Source organism: Acomys russatus, chromosome 22 (genome assembly GCF_903995435.1).
Source record: "Acomys russatus chromosome 22, mAcoRus1.1, whole genome shotgun sequence".
Taxonomy (NCBI): Eukaryota; Metazoa; Chordata; class Mammalia; order Rodentia; family Muridae; genus Acomys; species Acomys russatus.
In genome coordinates, this window is record NC_067158.1 from 36,460,690 (window position 1) to 36,478,333 (window position 17,644).

Consider the following 17,644-nt stretch of genomic DNA (forward strand, 5'->3'; position numbering starts at 1 on the left):
CACTCTAGTTCAAGAGGGTCCAACATCTCCTCTCACTTCTGAAGTCACATGGCATGTACTGGTACACTGAAATACATGGAGGAAAACACTAATACACATAAAACAAATAAATCTGAAAAATAAACTCAAAATATTCGATGGTAAACCATCTACTTATTTCTTATCCAAGCTCAGAAACTAAAGAGCAAATACTAGTGTTTTTTGCTAGCTACCAGAAAAACAATTATTTCTCATAGTATTTCTTTATACACATCCTTTATTTTTAAGTTGCCCAATGAGATTCTTACCGTATACTCCAATTTGAAAAAAAAAGAGAGACATTCAAATTTTCTTTTTATAAAGTATTTAAAATGTACTATAGGGAGCTGGAGAGATGGCTTGTAGTTAAGAGCATGTGCTGTTTTTCCAGAACACTTGCATTGCACCCCAGCACCCACATTAGCAGGTCCCTCTTTTGGCCTCCCGGTGCACCTGCACACTTGTGCACTGCCATCTTACAAAAATAAGTTAAATAAAAGATAAATCTTTAAAAGCTGCATCACAAAGTCCTAAATTTTTACCTCTCTGGTCTATACTATGTAAGTGAAACAAGGAAAGAAAGGTAACTTTCCCCATTAACATAAAACATATCCAAGTTTAAATACTTTAAAATAAAAATGCATCACATGCTAGACAAACAACATACCTTGCTGAGCAGCTTGCTCTTGCGTTCGCGTCACAGTGAGGTCTAAGGGGCCTTCCTGCTCATCCTGAAGGCAGTTTTCTGCTTGGTTCATTTGGATATTTTTACATACGAGACTTGCTCCAATCGACCCATTTCTAGTTTCTTGAATTTTACCACTTTTTGAAATGTACTCAATTGCAAACTGACGTATCATCTTTTTCATTAATTCCTGAGCAACTAAGGGAATGTTAGGATCACAGTTCTGAGGAAGATCTGGGGAAGAAATAAATGTAGTATCATTAAAAAACAAATATGAACAACTCAGGAGTTTAACAAAGGAGTGACAATATCAGTATCCAGTGCTAGTCCATAGTGGCCAGTAGTCTCTGTGACTCAGAAATAATAACTGTGTACATGTGGTTTTATATTTCTTCCAAAATGTGACTTAAAAAAATTAATTTTTAAAATCCAAGCCAAAAGTATAGATCAAAGATTTAGGCACAGGAGCAGGACTTACCTCCATAATTAAATGTTCATTTAAACAATCTATTAGATATTAAACATATTCTGTACGATATCAAACTAAGTTTAGTATTTGAATTAAAATCTTATATATGAGCCAAATGTATGCAATATAGATCATAAGAAGACACCTGAAAATTAAAAAAAAAGACACCTGAACTTTAGAACTTTTCACCAGTTTTTTTTTTACATTCTGTCAAATGTGTTTTATTTATTTATTACCCTCGATTGTCATCATGAATTTATTTCCTGTTATACAGAAAAATGACCACTATAAACAACAAAAGGAAAGAATAGTGACAAGACAGCAGCAATCAAGAGTCAAGATTTGCTAATATCCTGTCACACTTGCTTTCTTAGATTTGTAGAGTCACTCCAGAAAACAAGCAATCTAGAATTAGAGTATTTCACTTACATAAAAAAATCACAGCCAGCTTCTTGCAACAGTCTCCAATAAAAGCGTAGTATTATTTACTACTGAAGATCACGATCCTACAAAACATGTTTATCAGCTACAAACGCAGTAAAGTTTTCACACAGGCATACACAGACACATGTGCGTGCACACCACGGACATGGTCTCTTTCTGTCTCTGTGTCTGTCTGTCTGTCTGTCTGTCTCTGTCTCTGTCTGTCTCTCTCTCCCTCCCTCCCCCCTCCTTGCTGAAACCTGTAAAACGGGGGTGGGGTGGGGGGAATCAATCAAATGACTTCATTGTATCTAGTACAGGATAATCACGTGCCATCTATAAACACTGAGTAACAGCAAGATACTTTGGCCTAGTGGAAATTTTTTTACATATGGTTCTGGCCTTATTTGAGTCCCTTTATTTACTTTGGCCTGCAGAGGTAGAATGAATGAAAAGCCAAGAAGGATAGTTAAGAATACTTGGGAAGGCGTCCCGCTTCTTTGAAATAGATTTATTTCTAGAAGCCCTTATTTACACAGACAGTACTACACAAACAGGCCCAGAGCTGGATGAAAATCAAGAGGTAATTCTCCCTAGTTTTATGGTTCCGTATTAGTTAGAATACCTGCTAAGGAGACATAGAAAAGTCACGCCAGCAGTATTTATCCTAAGAGGCTTATGACACAAGAGGATTTGATAACACAAAATTCACAGGGAGGAAAGGAAAAATCCTATTCTTATCATGTCCATTATCACTTTTTGTAACAAGATTCGACTTAAGCCAATATAGGCTGTTATCTAACCATGAAACATTTCCTCAGACCTGGTAGAGATAATGCATAACACATTATTTATTTCAAAGCAAATACTTTTCAGTTATGAAAAGCATTTGAGAGAAGGCGCCATGGGGATATAAGAGCAACACTTTACCCAGAAGCAGAAAGAATCAAATGGTATATACTCACTTATATCTGCATACTAGCCCAAGGGGCATGTCCCACGAAAGCCTTCACTTACCAGGAAACTGGGACAGAGGGGAAGGCATCCTATTAGGACTCTAAATGAGAGACGCATGGGAGAACAGCAAAATAAAAGGATCCAGAGGGTCCTAGAAATCTACAAGTAGAACAATATGATAGGCAGATTTGGGCCCAGGGGTCCCGCTCAAACTAAGGCACCAGCCAAGGACAATACAGGAGGTAAACTTTAAACCCCTTCCCAGATCTAGCCAATGGTCAGAATATTCTCCACAGTTGAGTGGAGAGTGTGATACGACTTTCTCACATACTCTGGTGCCTCACATTTGACCATGTCCCCTGGAGGGGGAGACCTGGTGGCACTCAGAGGAAGGACAGCAAGTAGCCAAGAAGAGACTTGATACCCTATGAGAATATATAGGGGGACGTAATCCCCCTCAGGAACAGTCATAGGGGAGGGGAATAATGGGAAAATGGGGGGGGGAGGAATGGGAGGATACAAGGGATGGGATAAACATTGAGATGTAACAAGAATAAATTAATAAAAAAAAAAAATAAAAAAAATAAAAAAAAAAAAAAAAAAAAAAAATAAAAAAAAAAAAAAAAAAAAAAAAAGAAGATATAATTTTCCTTAATTATTAAGAATAATTTTCTAAAACTAAAAAAAAAAAAAAAAAAAAAAAAAAAAAAAAAAAAAAAGAGCAACACTTTAGCCTTCACTTCCACTCCCTATTTATAGTCAATCTGCAGTGACCCAGAAGACACAGCTATAGGTGGGAATCTTAGCAACCTCTGTGAATTTACACCAAACCCACATCATCTCCATGTTTCCTGTCTCCCCATTTATTAAAGCAGCAATAATAGAAAGTGGGAAGTTACAGGGCTTTATCATAAAATACTGCAGAGATTATAAGACTGTAGCTAAAATATGAACTGTCTCGGGCACATAAACAGCTCAGCAGATGTGATTTGTTATCAGACGTGATAGTTTGTAAGAAAAAGTGAAGCAAAAAGACAGAATGGTCATATCATATATCAAAGTCAAATGGCAAGTAAGTTTTCATACTTGAGGTGATAATATTCAAGCTCCAGTGGGTTTTGTTGTTGTTCAAAAAACGATACTATCATCACATGCTTCTCAATTAAAGTGAAATGAATAGTTTCTTCACTGGACACAGAAATTACAAACGCAACATGTCTTAATGAGTAATGGAAGGCTTCTACAAAAACTTCACTTTTAAACATTGAATTTTCCTTCACATTATCTGTTTACATAAGATGGTAGTTTTACACATAAATATTTTAGTTAATTGCCTGGTAGTTTATTGATTAGTATCATTTGCCAATTCATAATGATAAAATTTACAACACAAGGAATAAAAACAGTTCAGTTTATCATACAACTAGAAGTACATCTGAGATTACAGCTAAGTTGAAATCCTATTCTCCTCACTAAGTCACATTTTGTCTCCTTTATGTCTTTCGGTATACTATGGAACATGTGCAGGCGAGGGGGCGGCGAGAAGAGACAGAGATGTTTCTCAGCTGTTGACTAGTAAATATGCCTCTGAAGTTGCTTGTGCAATCTGTCTTAACAACAACAACAACAACAAGTACAACTTAAGATGTATATTAAGGGAGTTTAAGCTCAGGGTTAGAGATAAGGAGCACCTACAGATTATATATAAGCACCACACTGTTTTACATAACACTTAGCAGTCGTGGATTCTAGCTTTAAGATGTTGTGGCAGGGGTGGTCTAGAAAGCAATCCTCTATATGTACTGAGAAAGAAAGAATGCTACCACCTAGAAAAGGGTGTACTGACCCTGGACAAGATGGACTTAATAATTTTTGCTTCATCTCTTCAGTTTTCAAAACTAACTAAATAAAAAATCCTAAAACTATTTTGTATGTTTTCAGATTCAAGAGGCTGCCAGTGATTTTTGTGCTGTCTGGTTCCTGGTGTTGGGTAGTCCACTCCATGTTACAGTATAGGCAGCCTAGGTGAGTAATAGCTTACTGTGGAAGTATGTTATTAGACATTGGTTTATAAATTGGGTAGGTACTCCCATTCACTAACAATCTTACTCCACCACCTTCCTCCTCCTGGCACTACTCTTTTGTCTTCTTTAGCCTCTTCCATTTTACTACTCTCTTCAGAAGAGTGAGCAGACCCATGAAGGCTCACAAGAGTGAGCAAAGCACCCTCCAAAGTCAATAGTGCAATTCCTGGAAGCATATATTCCAGATTAGCAAAGTCTCAGAAGGCTGAAATCTCAACGAACTCTCAAACTGCAGCCATGTGAGTCCATGAAGAATTTTGAGTCTGTCCAGTTTAGCCATTTTCAGATTTGTGATCCAGGGAAAACATGAATTAATATATCTTTGTAATTTTAAACAGCTAAATTTTGGAGGTGATTTGTTATAGAATAAATGCTATAGTTTCCTGTTACATATTAGTGGGGTGCTATTGTAATAAAAGATTAAAGTGGTGACTTTAGAAGCGGGCTGTGAGCTATGAAGGTAATATCAATGAAAGCCTAAATAATCTCAAGTTTCAGTTTACAGAAGAATCATACATTTAATACACAGAGTGAACTATATAGGAAAATTAGGAAATGATATCAGATATGGAGAACTGAATACATAATTATTATGTAATAGCAAATCTATTTTGTCTACAGTGACTTCCAAACTAAAAAAATATGCCTAATATTGCAAGATCTACTGGGGAAATTCCTAAGCAAAACACAGAAGTCCTTTGCCTTGTTCTTGATAATTAAATTAAAATGACAAAGGTGATAAACTAAAGGAAGAAACATTTAAAATAAAAGTTATCAAGCTATGGTTATTTAAAATTCTCACATACAGAAAGAACAAATGATCAAACTAACGAGTGGTTATTCAGGTAGGAGATGCAGCTAACAGTGCTTGGAAGTTTAAAGCTCTAAACACATATAAATGGGGAAAAATCAAGACAATAACCTCATGTCCCATACTAAAAGAAAATAAATTAAAAACCAAATCCAAGCAAGTATAATGTAAATAAATGACCAGAGGAGAAATCAATGAAATACAGAATGGAAAAATAGAGATAAATGAAACAAGAAGTTCATTACTTACAAAAACAAACAAAGAAACAAAAAACAAAACAAAAAAATCAAAACAAAACCAAACAAAAAAACAAAAAACAAGAAAAAAAAAAACAAAAAAGAATGTAAAACATTAACTTTGACTAATAATGAAAAAGCACATAAGTTCAAAGATATTAAAATTGGGGTGAAAAGTAACACCACTAAGGGAGAATACAGAAATGTAAGGAAATACAATAAAAACAATACTTCAATAAATTTGATAACTGAGGCAAATTAATCTGGTTCCTAGAAGAACACAATCTGGCTAACTGACTCAAATAACAGAAAGTCTGAAGAGACTTAAAGCAAGTACAGATTAAACAAAAACACTCAAAACACACACACACACACACACACACACACACACACACACAGTCCAGGAACAGATGTTTTCAATGGCTATTTTGCACTCAGACATTTAAATAAGAATTAATTCCAACTGCTTGAAAATTCAAAAGCAGCTTTACTTCTAATTCATTCTGTAAGGTTATTAACCTGATGTCAAGACAGGACAAAACATGCATATTACACTATCAAAAGAGAATTACTCAACACGCACACACACACACACACACACACACACACACGAGAGAGAGAGAGAGAGAGAGAGAGAGAGAGAGAGAGAGAGAGAGAGAGAGAGAGAGAGAGAGAGAAACAGACAGACAGACAGACACAGACAGACAGAGAGACAGAGAGATCAAGAAAATGGTATCCAATAAGTTCAGCAATACATAAAAATAGAGGGGCCCATCCCATGAACTGGAGTTTGGGTAGTTACTATAAAACTATTTATTAACAGAATATAACACAGAAAAGCACTATTTCCATCAATGCAGAAAAAACACTTAACAAACTTTGATAATAAAACACCAACTCACTAAGAATAGAAGACAACTTCTTCAATCCACACAACACCAATGGTTACAAATGTTTTCTTGTTTGCTTTTGATCTGAGGAAGGAATAGTTTCCCTTCTTTGAGAGACAGTCTCAGAGCTATGCAGCTCTGTTGGATATGAATTTACAATCTTTCTGCTAGTTTTCTGTTTGTTTTTCCAGATTCCTGGGTATGGAAATCAAAGGAATGGGCACAAGTAGTTTTTAATATTGATCTGTTGGACTTAACTGAAATATTAAACTTTACACGACAAACATACATTTCATAATTTTTGAATCTTATTTTTAGCCTGTATTATTTTGATTCATAGATTCAGAACTGTCAATACTTCCCTTTTGTGTTTGAAGTTCATTGTTTTGTGTTACTATTTCATTATATCTGAATGGTCAGTCTTAGTGCTTACTTATTTATATTTTAAAAGATTTATTTGTCTATAATTGTGTGTGCATGTTTATGTGTCTGTGTGTAAGTTAGTGCACTGGAATGCAGGTGCCCATGGAAGCCAGAAGAAGATGTCACATCCCCTATATCTGGACTTACAGGTGGTTGTGAGCCAACTAACATGAACGCTGGGAACCAAACTGAGGTCTTCTGCAAGAGCAGCAAGCACATTAACCACTGACCAATTTTTCTAGTCCCTAGCAGTCTTTATTTTTGTCTAGATTTTTGTCTGTGTAGAGACCTGTGAAGAACATCTAAGTAATGAATTTATGATACTTGATAATGTATTCTAATACATTAGATAACTGCTATTTCCATTTACACTTTCCTCACTGTTTTAAGTGTCAGTTTTTCCTTTAAAAATATTCTTTCTATTATTTTCCTTCCACTGGTTTGGAAGTAATATCAATTCTTTTATTACTTATTGGATGTTTTTTATAAGCCTATGTTTCTTATAAATGCCTACACTTAATGTATTTGTCCCATCAAATGTAATGAACAATTCTTTAATTCTAGTCATACCAGTCTAGTTTACATGATGGTGTTTGGCATCAGTCCCTCCCTCATTTTTTTCCCCATGTAACTATCATTAGACACCTAACAGCTATGTTGTTCTACCTTTTGTTTCTTAGTACCTTTAACACCTTCAATTCTTGGCTGAATTATCTTTGGCTTCTTCAGAGTTCATACTTCCAGAAACGCTTGGTATATGTGACATACTGTTTAAAAGTTAAGTTTTAAATAGTGATGTTTATTTTTAGATATTTCACTTGTTTACTTTGTATATGCTGCATTGTTAAAACAAATCTTTAAACATTTTAAGAGATTTATTTATTTTTGAGGCAGGGTTACGTGTATCTCTGGCTGGCCTGAACCTCACTGTGTGTCACCGTGCCTCGCTATATTTACTTATTTTTTGTAGGTGTTTGGCCTACATAACTGTATGTGCATTACAAGCTTGATGTCCAGGGTGGTCAGAGGAGGCATCTGACCCTCTGGAAGTGGAGTTATGGATGCTTGTGAACCACCATGTTGGTGATGGAAGTGAAACAGGCCCTCTAAAGGAGCTTTTACCTGTAAGCCATCTCTATAGTCGCACACTGTACTAGCTTTTAACCAATGCTTTGCATTCTTTTTATTGTTAAAAAAAACTCATTTTAAGGTTTTATTTATTTTATATACACAAGTATTTTGCCCACATGAATGTTTGTATACCATGTGCATGCTTAATGCTCATGGGGGCCAGAGAGGGTGTCAGATACCCTAGAACTGGAGGTATAGATGATTTTGTGCCACTGTGTGGGGCTGGAGACCTAACCTCGTTCCTCTGCAAGAACAAGTGCTTTCAACTGCTGAGCCATCTCTCCAGTGCCATACCTTCTCATTTTTGTACTTAAGTCTTTCATGGTCTGGCCTTGTTTTTAATTATTTTTTTCCAATACCTTTTCAAAGAACCTTACTTCCTTCTGTATGTTATGATTGATTTATTCGAGGTGAAAGGAAACATTCTAGAGAATTTTCTATCTGGGAGTGATATGAGTATAATCTTGGATGTGTTCTTTGTCGGCTTGTTTTGCTGTATCAGGTTCTTGAAGGAGATTAACCCATAATTATAAAATAAACTCCACATTTTTTAAATTAGTATAAATTTGGAATAACTGTTAAGGCACTTCCTGAACAAGCTTAACGATTTGAGTTCAGATGCCCAGTGCTCACAGAAACACTGGACACAGTAGCATAAAGATCTGTTATCAGTATGTCCCCGTAGGGAGATAGAATCTCCAAAACATGTGGGTGCCCTAACCTGGTTTGCAGTAGCAAACAAAACTTGCCTCAAACAAGCTGAAAAGACAAGGAAACCCACAGAGGGCATGTGTTCCCTAATAAAGTACCAGAGAAAAAAATTCCCTTTGGATACAGATTTCTTCCTTGTCTATTTTACAGTTTTATCTGCTTTTATCCTAATATTTTATTTTAATGACTCTTACATTTATAACCTTTTAGACACAAAAGGGTCCATTGATAATAAATTACTGTTATATTAAAGAATATTTTAAATTAATCATTTGAATTTTCTAAGCTTTTCTTGTAACTGATGATTCATTTAAAACCAATTTTCCATATATTGTAAATGCACTATTCACTCAGATGTGATAAACCTCGCAGCAAAACTCTTGGGCCATTCACTCACCCTGAAAGAAACATTTCCTTATTCTTCTTTCCTTATGCCTCTACGCTCTAGAGGCATATAAAAACAATGTAAGCAAAAGCTGTATTAAGGGGAAAAAGTTGTATATTTTTATACTTTTTCTTGCTTTAAAAACATCAAGAGTTTACATTGATTAAGACCAGAATATTATAATAATAATAATAATAATAATAATAATAATAATAATAATAATGACCAGAATAAAGAATACAGTTTGTATTTTACATCTTTTTAAAAAACCAAGTTCATCTGGTTCTTTGAAAACTTAAGTTTGATAGCCCCGACCTATGATATTAAAAATAAGAAAAAAAAATACACAAACTTACTAGAATCAGAATAAAAGCTGTCATTACTGTAGGTGCCAATTAATTAAAGAGAAATAAAAATTATAAATAAGTTCATGCTCAAAAATGTACTAATAGTCGGGAATAAACTGATTTCTTGGAAAGCAATATGAATCTAATATAAATCAATCTAATATAAATTATAAGCTTTAGATATGTACTGGTTAGTTTTGTTAACTTGAACCAAGCTAGAGTCATTTGGGAGTCAAAGGAGAAAATGGACACTCCAGACTCGCTTGTGAGAAAACTTATGGTACATACACTTTTTCTTGATTGGTGTTGATATATTAGGGACGGCCCATCCCACTGTGGACAGTGCTGCCCTTGCACTGGTGGTCCTGAGTGCTATTAAAAAGCATGCTGAGAAAACCACAAGGAGCAAGTCAGCAATGAGCATTCTTCCATGGCTTCAATTTCAGTTCGGCTTTCAGGTTTCTGTCCTGCTTGAGTTCCTGCCCTGACTTTTCTCAGTGATGAATTGCCATTTGGAAGTTTAAGATGAAATAAACTTTCACTTCCACATTGCTTTGGTAATGATATTCATCAATACAGGCTTACAAATTATATAAAATATAATATTTATAATGAAAGTTGAAGGTATATGGGGGAAATATATGAGAATACTTAACTTTCGACTTCACCTAAAACATAAATTTACTCTTTAAAAAACAGATTATACTAGATGTGGTGGTGTATGCCTGTAATCCTAATACTCAGGAGGCTAAGGCAAGAGAATTTAAAGCTCATGAGCAGCACAAATAAAATAGTGAAACCTCATCTGTTAATATAAAAAAATATGTTAATAAAAAATTTTAAAGATTAAATAGAAAATCTGTATTTGTTTCCATGGTCTTCTTTCAAGGTTAGATGCAGGGAGAGTTGACTGCCAAACTCTGCCAAGACAGGGTAAGCAAGTCTTCAACAGTTCCTGTCTCACAAATATGTCTGTCAGATATACTGGGCCAGAAGGCTGAAGATGATGCTCTAACATTTTAGAGATTTTTGGGTGACTGTTCAGGCAGCAAACTGTCATTATTTTTTTTTTCTTTCACTTTAGAAGCTGCTAACATGCACTTCTTGTTTACTCAGGTAATTAATTTTATTCCTTCTCAAGTCTCTGAAGGGGTTGAAGACCAGATAGTTTAATTTTACAATTAAGCTTAGTTGTTTAGGGGTTATGATGCTTTTAGGTCTAGACAGATGATATTTTAGTTGATAGAGATGAGACATGATAGATATTGATTTACATTCAAAATTTTAGACTCACTAAGACAGGAAAATGTTTTCTTCAAGGTTTCCAAATACAAATAGCCAAAACACTATGAATGTAACATTAATATAATTCCTGACTGTTTCATGGTTCTTCTTGTGGTATGTAGCTTATTTTACATATGTAGAATAATATAAATGTATATGTAAAAATGTTATTAATAAAAAAAATCATTCAGTAGATGGCACCAGAGATCCTTTAGGGCAGTGGTTCTCAACTTTCCTAAAGCTGCATCCCTTTAATAGAGTTCCTTATGCTGTAGTGACCCCTAAGCATAAAATAATTCTTGTTGCTACTTCATAACTTTAATTTTGCTACTGTTACAATTGTAATGTGAATATCTGATATGCAGGATGAATTTACATTGTTACAAACTGAACATAATTACTGCAGTGATTAATCACAAAACAATTTGTAATTATATATTGTGAAATATTGATTTCTAATGACAAATAATGAAATTTTGTCTTGAAACATGATATGGAATGGGCGACAATCTTACTATAACAACAGTAAGCTACACTGCTACAAACACCACAGTATGCACAAAAAGCCAAGGTCAGTGAAAGGATTGAGATTGCTTCTTTCTGACAGATCAGAAATTGTTGGGGCAGCCTTTGCAAAAACACAACAAAGACCATCTTCCACAACAAGCCTACTTCTGTACTTAGACTTGAGAACTAATGAGCTGGAGAACCTGTTTCACAAAGACATATTGTTGGAGATAGAAGAAGAAGGTGCAGCACAGTGTCAGACAGAACAGGATATGACAGCAAACACTTAATCCAGAATTGTCCAACTAGCATTGTAGAGAAATCAGTTCTAGCGGCATCACTGTAAGCTCAGTGAAGTCCTCTTGTGCTGTCTCAGGAACATCTTCAACTTTGACTGTCAAGTGCAAATGGGATGTCAGGTAGATTTGAAAAACACAAGGAAATTTCATCTGCAAGCAAGTGTTCTTTTATAGAAATTTTCATCATAATCCTTTTGTCTTGTTCAATGTCATTATGATCTTTTCAAACAAGTCAAGGAATGTTGCATTTTGTCTTTTCAGTGATAAATTTAACTCATTCAAGATGGCAAAGGTGTCAACCAAGTAAGCTATTTTCTGCAAATCACTTTTATCGCTGAAAAGTGCTTTGAACTGTGGTCTTGCTTCCTGATAAAAAAATGCCTTGAGTTCATCATGAAGCTCAAAAACACGTCTTCAAGCTCTTTCTCATGACAGCCACCTCAGTTTACTGTAAAACAACAGAGCTTTGTTTTGTGCATCCAACTTGAACAGTTTTGCAAACAGTGGCCTATTTAAAGTACTCTTGAAAAAACTGACAGTACTTATGACACTTTTCATTACTTCTTGTAACTCTTGTGGCAACATCTTCATTGCTAATATTTACCAATGAATCAATCATACAGTGAGCTCTAATGACTTTTGTTGACTTATTACAAAACACTGAAATTCAGATTGACATCTAGCACAGCTGGAGCACTGTCAGTGCGAACACCACAACCCTTTCCCCAAGACACCTTATGCGTTTGCAGAAATGAACCAACTCTGTCAAATACATCACATGCAGTAGCAGCTGTTTCAAGAGGTGTACAAGCAAGAAACTCATCATTAATATACCCCACATAAACCAGTAACTGTGAAAAGTTTGCAACATCTGTAGATTCATCAAGCTGAATACTAAATATTGGAAGTGGAACACATTTAATTTCCTGGGTTAGCTGATCAAGAATATCAGCAGACATGTCATCTGTCCTTTTGTAGACTGTCATAAGGAAATTGCATGCAATTGCATAACAAATTCACTTCCAATCATAGCAAGGTCTTTGGGCGCTGGCAGCAGTAAATCTTCAGCAATGGAGTGAGATTTCAAAGCTCTAGCACTTCTAAGTGCCACCTACTGTTTTTAATAAAATCTCAATCATTTGATTTCACCAACATAGGCATGGGAGCCAGATGCCCAGGTGAAGGCCTGTTAGCTCAGAGAGGCAGAAAAAGAACCAAGCTGACCTTCCTCCTCAGCGGACAACCCAGAAAAAATTCCCCCTGCCCATGCCACCTCAAAGAACCTCCTTCAAACTAAATGTCCCTCCTTTCTACTTCTTCTGTCTCTCTCTATCCGTTCTCCTGACTTTCTCTTCCTATGTTTTTTTTTCTTAATAATCCTGTTTGCTTCTTGTCAACTGCTTGATTGCAGTGCCTGTTTTTATGATTGACTTTATTTAATCCTGTTTACAATATTTAAGCAGAAAGCTCATAGATTAAAGGTGTGTGCTACAGCTGAGTCACACCACAACTAAAAGCAGGTTTTTCCAGTAAATAACACAATCTCCAGGGTTACAATGTGATCAAATATCTTGCAAAATTTCTACTTTTTTGTCTAAATAAAAAGGAAAGGTTTTAACTCTAACACAGCAAAACTACTCAGAATAATGAATAATGAAGCTACTTCTGCCAACCTTTCCACAATGTCTAGCTTGTTTGATTGTACTTAGCAGTTTTAGGATTAAGGGTGTTTTTTGTTTGTTTGTTTTTTGTTTTAGTTTTAATTTGTTCACTTTACATCCCCACTGTGGCCCCTTCCCTTGTCTCCTCCTAATCCCATCCTCCTTCCTTCATCCCTTTTCCCTCTCTCCCCTAATCCTCAGAAAAGGGAACCCTCATCCCCTAACATTTGACCTCAGACTATCAAATCTCATCTGGACTACCTGTATCCTGTCCTTCTGTGCCTTGGCAAGGCCGTCTCGTCAGAGGGAAGTGATCAACATGTGGGGGCCAGAGTCAATGTCTGAAGCAGTAGTATCTTCCCTAAATTATGGGACCCCTATAAAGACTGCTGCCTATCTACTACATCTGAGCAGAGGGTATAGGTCCTCACCATGCATGGTCCTTGGTTGGTGCATCAATCTCTGCAGCACCCCCATCCTCCAACTGGATCTGTTGGCTCCATTGGTCTCCTCATGAAGCTCCTGACCCCTCCGGGTCCCTCTATTCCCCAACTCTTCTATAAGACTCCCTGTGCCCCACCCAGGAGCTCATCTGTGTGTCTCAGCATCTGCTTGGATCCCCTGCTGGGTGGAGTCTTGCAGAGGACCTCTATGGTAGGCTCCCTTCCTTCCTTCTCTTTAACTGCTTCTGGTGTCTATACTATTTGTCCTTCTGAATGAGAATTAAGCATTCTCCCTAGGGTCCTCTTTGTAATTTAGTTTCTTTATGTCTGTGTATTGTAGTGTGGATATCCTGTATTATTTGGCTAATATCTGCTTATAAGTGAGTATATAGTCTTTCTGGGTCTGGGTTGCCTCACTCAGGATGATCTTTTCTAGTTCCATCCATTTGCTTGCAAATTTCAAGGTTTCCTTATTTTTAATAGCTGAGTAATATTCCATTGTGTAAATATACCAGTTTCTTTATTTATCCTTTGGTCGAGGGACATCTAGGTTGTTTCCAGATTCTGGCTATTATGAATAAAGCCACTATGAATATAGTTAGGCAAATGTCCTTCTTGTATGGTGGAGCATCTTTTGTGTATATGCCCAGGCGTAATATAGCTCGGTCTCGAGGAACAACTATTCCCAATATATTTTTGAGAAAGTGCCAGATTGATTTTCAAAGTAGTTGTATAGGTTTGTACTCTCACCAGCAATGGGGGAGTGTTCCTCTTTCTCCACATCCTTGCCAGGATGTGCTGTCACTTGAGTTTTTGATCTTAGCCATTCTGATAGAGTCATTTTGAGTTGCATTTCCCTGATGACTAGGGACATTGAACATATCTTTAAATGTTTCTTGCCCATTCCACATTCTTATGTTGAGAATTCTCTTTAGTTCTGTACCTCATTTTTCTTTATTTTTCATTAAATATTTTTATTTTTTACATATGCATTTATATTATAACACACACATATATAATACACTACCTATAGCAAGAAGAACCATGAAACAATCAGGAATTATATAAATGTTATATTCTTAGTGTTTTGGCTATTTGTATTTGGGAGCCTTGAAGAGAACATCTTTTCTATCTTGGTCCATCTAAAATTCTGAATGTAAATCAATATCTATCATATCTCATCATTATCAACTTTAAACATCTATCTAGACCTAAAAACATTTTTGGTTTAGTGGTGTTCTTTTTGTGTTGTTGTTCTTCTTCTTCCTCTTCCTTCTCCTCCTCCTTCTTCTTCTTCAATTCTTTATATATTTTGGATATTAGCCCTCAGTCAGATGTAGAATTGGTGAAGATCTTTTCCCCAGCTGTTGTTTTGTTCTGTTGACAGTGTCTTATACCTTAAGAAGCTTTTCAGTTTCATGAGGTCCCACTTATTAATTGTTCATCTTAGAGCCTGAGCTATTGGCATTCTGTTCAGGAAGTTGTCTCCTGTGCCAATGAGCTCAAGGCTCTTCCCCACTTTTTCTAACAGATTTAGTGTGTCTGGTTTTATGTTGAGCTCTTTAATCCACTTGAACTTTAGATTTGTCCAGGATGATAAAGGTCTATTTGCATTTTTCTACATGTAGAAATTTAGTTAGATCGGCATATTTTGTTGAAGATGCTATCTTCTTTTTTCTCCCATTGTATGGGTTTGGCTTCTTTGTAAAAAATCAGTGCCCACAGATGTGTGGGTTTATTTCTTGGTCTTCAATTTGATTACATTGATCCACCTGTCTGTTTCTATGCCAGTACCATGCCATTTTTATCACTGTTGCTCTATAGTACAGCTTCAGATCAGAGATGTAGATACCTCCATAAGATCTTTTATTCTATAGGATTGTCTTATATATTCACAGTTTTGTGTTTTTCCAAATGAAGTTGAGAATTGTTCTTTCAAGGTCCGTAAAGAAAGAATTGTGTTGGCATTTTGATTGTTTTGAATCTGTAGATTGCTTTTGGTAAGATGGTCATTTGAGTTCAAAGTTCTGAAAAGGTTCAGTAAAGACTGTCAATCTCCTATGAACTCGGGAATTTGAATGTCCTGAGCAGTTTGTAGTCTGAAGCTGCTCTTTGGGTGGTGCTTCTCAGCTTAGTGGCAATTCTGGTTAGGTAGAACACAGCAGTCAACCCAAAGGTGTCCACTGTGCAGAACCTGACAGAGAAGAGGCAGTTTTCTCCAATGATGAGCAGTGCCACAATCCAGGTGGACTTGGCGTTGCAGGGCCCCATCACCTTCTTGGAAATCTCAGAGGTTACTGTTAGGGATGGTCACAATACATTGTAGGAAACAACATTTTTAATGCCATATTCAACTGATCCCCAAAAGGTCTGAGGACCACAACATCCAAGGTACACAAACTTTGTTCCAAGTTACCTGTTTCAGACTCAAACCTGAAAACGTGTACAGAAAGCTAGATGAAGCTTATTTCTAGAATTAGCTAGTCCTCTGTATGACTATTAGTATCACGACAGAAAGTTTATATATATAATAATCTTAGGGATTTTGAGATAATATTTATACCTTAAGAAAACTTTTAGAAAGCCAAATGAAACCACAATATTACAAGATTAGTGGCAATAGAAGAGTTGCTTATTTTTTGTTTTCCTCTGTTCCATACCAGGTGGCTCTTCTGATACGAGACAGAGGTTTTGGGTTTTCCTTCAACAAGCATGTGTGGGTTTAAGGAAGGAAAGAGCCACACTCTAACCCTAAAGCCAGCTTTAATTTTTAATTGAGTTGGGACCACATAATGACCATTTGACATTTATGTCTGTAGAAGGCAACAAAGACAAACATTTGGAAATCTGCCAAGGGCGGGACAGCTGCATGGTGGGAAGAAGGGAGCTTCCACTTGGGTGGTCCTACTCCTGGGGCATTGGGTAGTTGTCCTGCTGGAAGGGGCACCTACTCTGACAAGATGGTGGCATGGGTGCTAGTCCAGGGCTCTGAACTGGGACCTCAGGGTGGTCAGCTGGAGGTGAGCAATCCCACTTGGCCAATTTACTGTTTTTCTTGGGACATTTTCTATTAATGATCTGTCTTTTTTCTTCAGATGTTTCACTTGTTCTGTGGTTTCTGGATTTCTTACTTGAATGCTTTTAATTCTTCTGTAAAGATAAAAGCAAAATCCTGTCCCAACCCTATCTTTGGGGAGTTGGGGGGAGTGGAGTTTCCTTTTTTGGGCAGGTTATATCTTTCCTAGGGCAAAATGGTTTTTTGGTACAGAATAAATAGTATCTTTCAATGGAAATAAAAATTCTTCTGAAATTAAATATACCTTAGCATGAATGGATAAATATGCCTCCATTTCCCCTTTGCTTTATATATAAATTCAAGGCTTAAGTGTATTTATTTTTAGATCAAAGAAGGCATTCACTTTGAATTTCAGCCTGCCTTTTCTAGTGGCTTTTAAATTTAAATCACTGTAATTCTTATGTGCCTGCTTATGCTTCTCAAGTATTGGGATTAAAGGCCTTTGTCTCCCAAGTGCTGGGAACTGGGATTAAAGGTGTAACTACCTCCTGGCTATAGATTCCTTAGAATAGTTAGTCATGTATGGTTGTCCTGGTTTAATTTGGTTCTCCACTTCCCCTTATTTCTTAAAGTTAGGGGTAAACTTTCAAGTTTTTTGAATGTGTAGTCTATTACTCTTGCTGATTTATTCTCAATTGTTCCCTGACAAATTTTAATATTTTAGTCTTAATTAAACATGATGTCAATTGCCCACTATTTCGTTATTTTCAGGTGCTTTCTATGACTTGCCTATATGAAATACATAAAATTTGATGTCTTTGCTAAGTTTTGCCATTTCCATTCATGCCTCCCATAACTAGATAT

General features: G+C 36.1%; 1 protein-coding gene across 9 annotated transcripts in view; it reads right to left on the bottom strand.

Annotated features, from left to right (window-relative positions):
* The window catches only part of Lcorl (ligand dependent nuclear receptor corepressor like), a 154,576-nt gene that overhangs the window by 44,031 nt on the left and 92,901 nt on the right, over window positions 1-17,644 (bottom strand). For 8 of the 9 annotated variants that reach the window (XM_051164985.1, XM_051164979.1, XM_051164978.1 and 5 more), the window contains one exon: window positions 686-937. In XM_051164985.1, the coding sequence (XP_051020942.1) occupies window positions 686-937 (252 nt within the window). Of the gene's footprint in view, window positions 1-685; window positions 938-17,644 lie in introns of those variants that run through there. The other variant, XM_051164987.1, reaches the window with a different exon arrangement.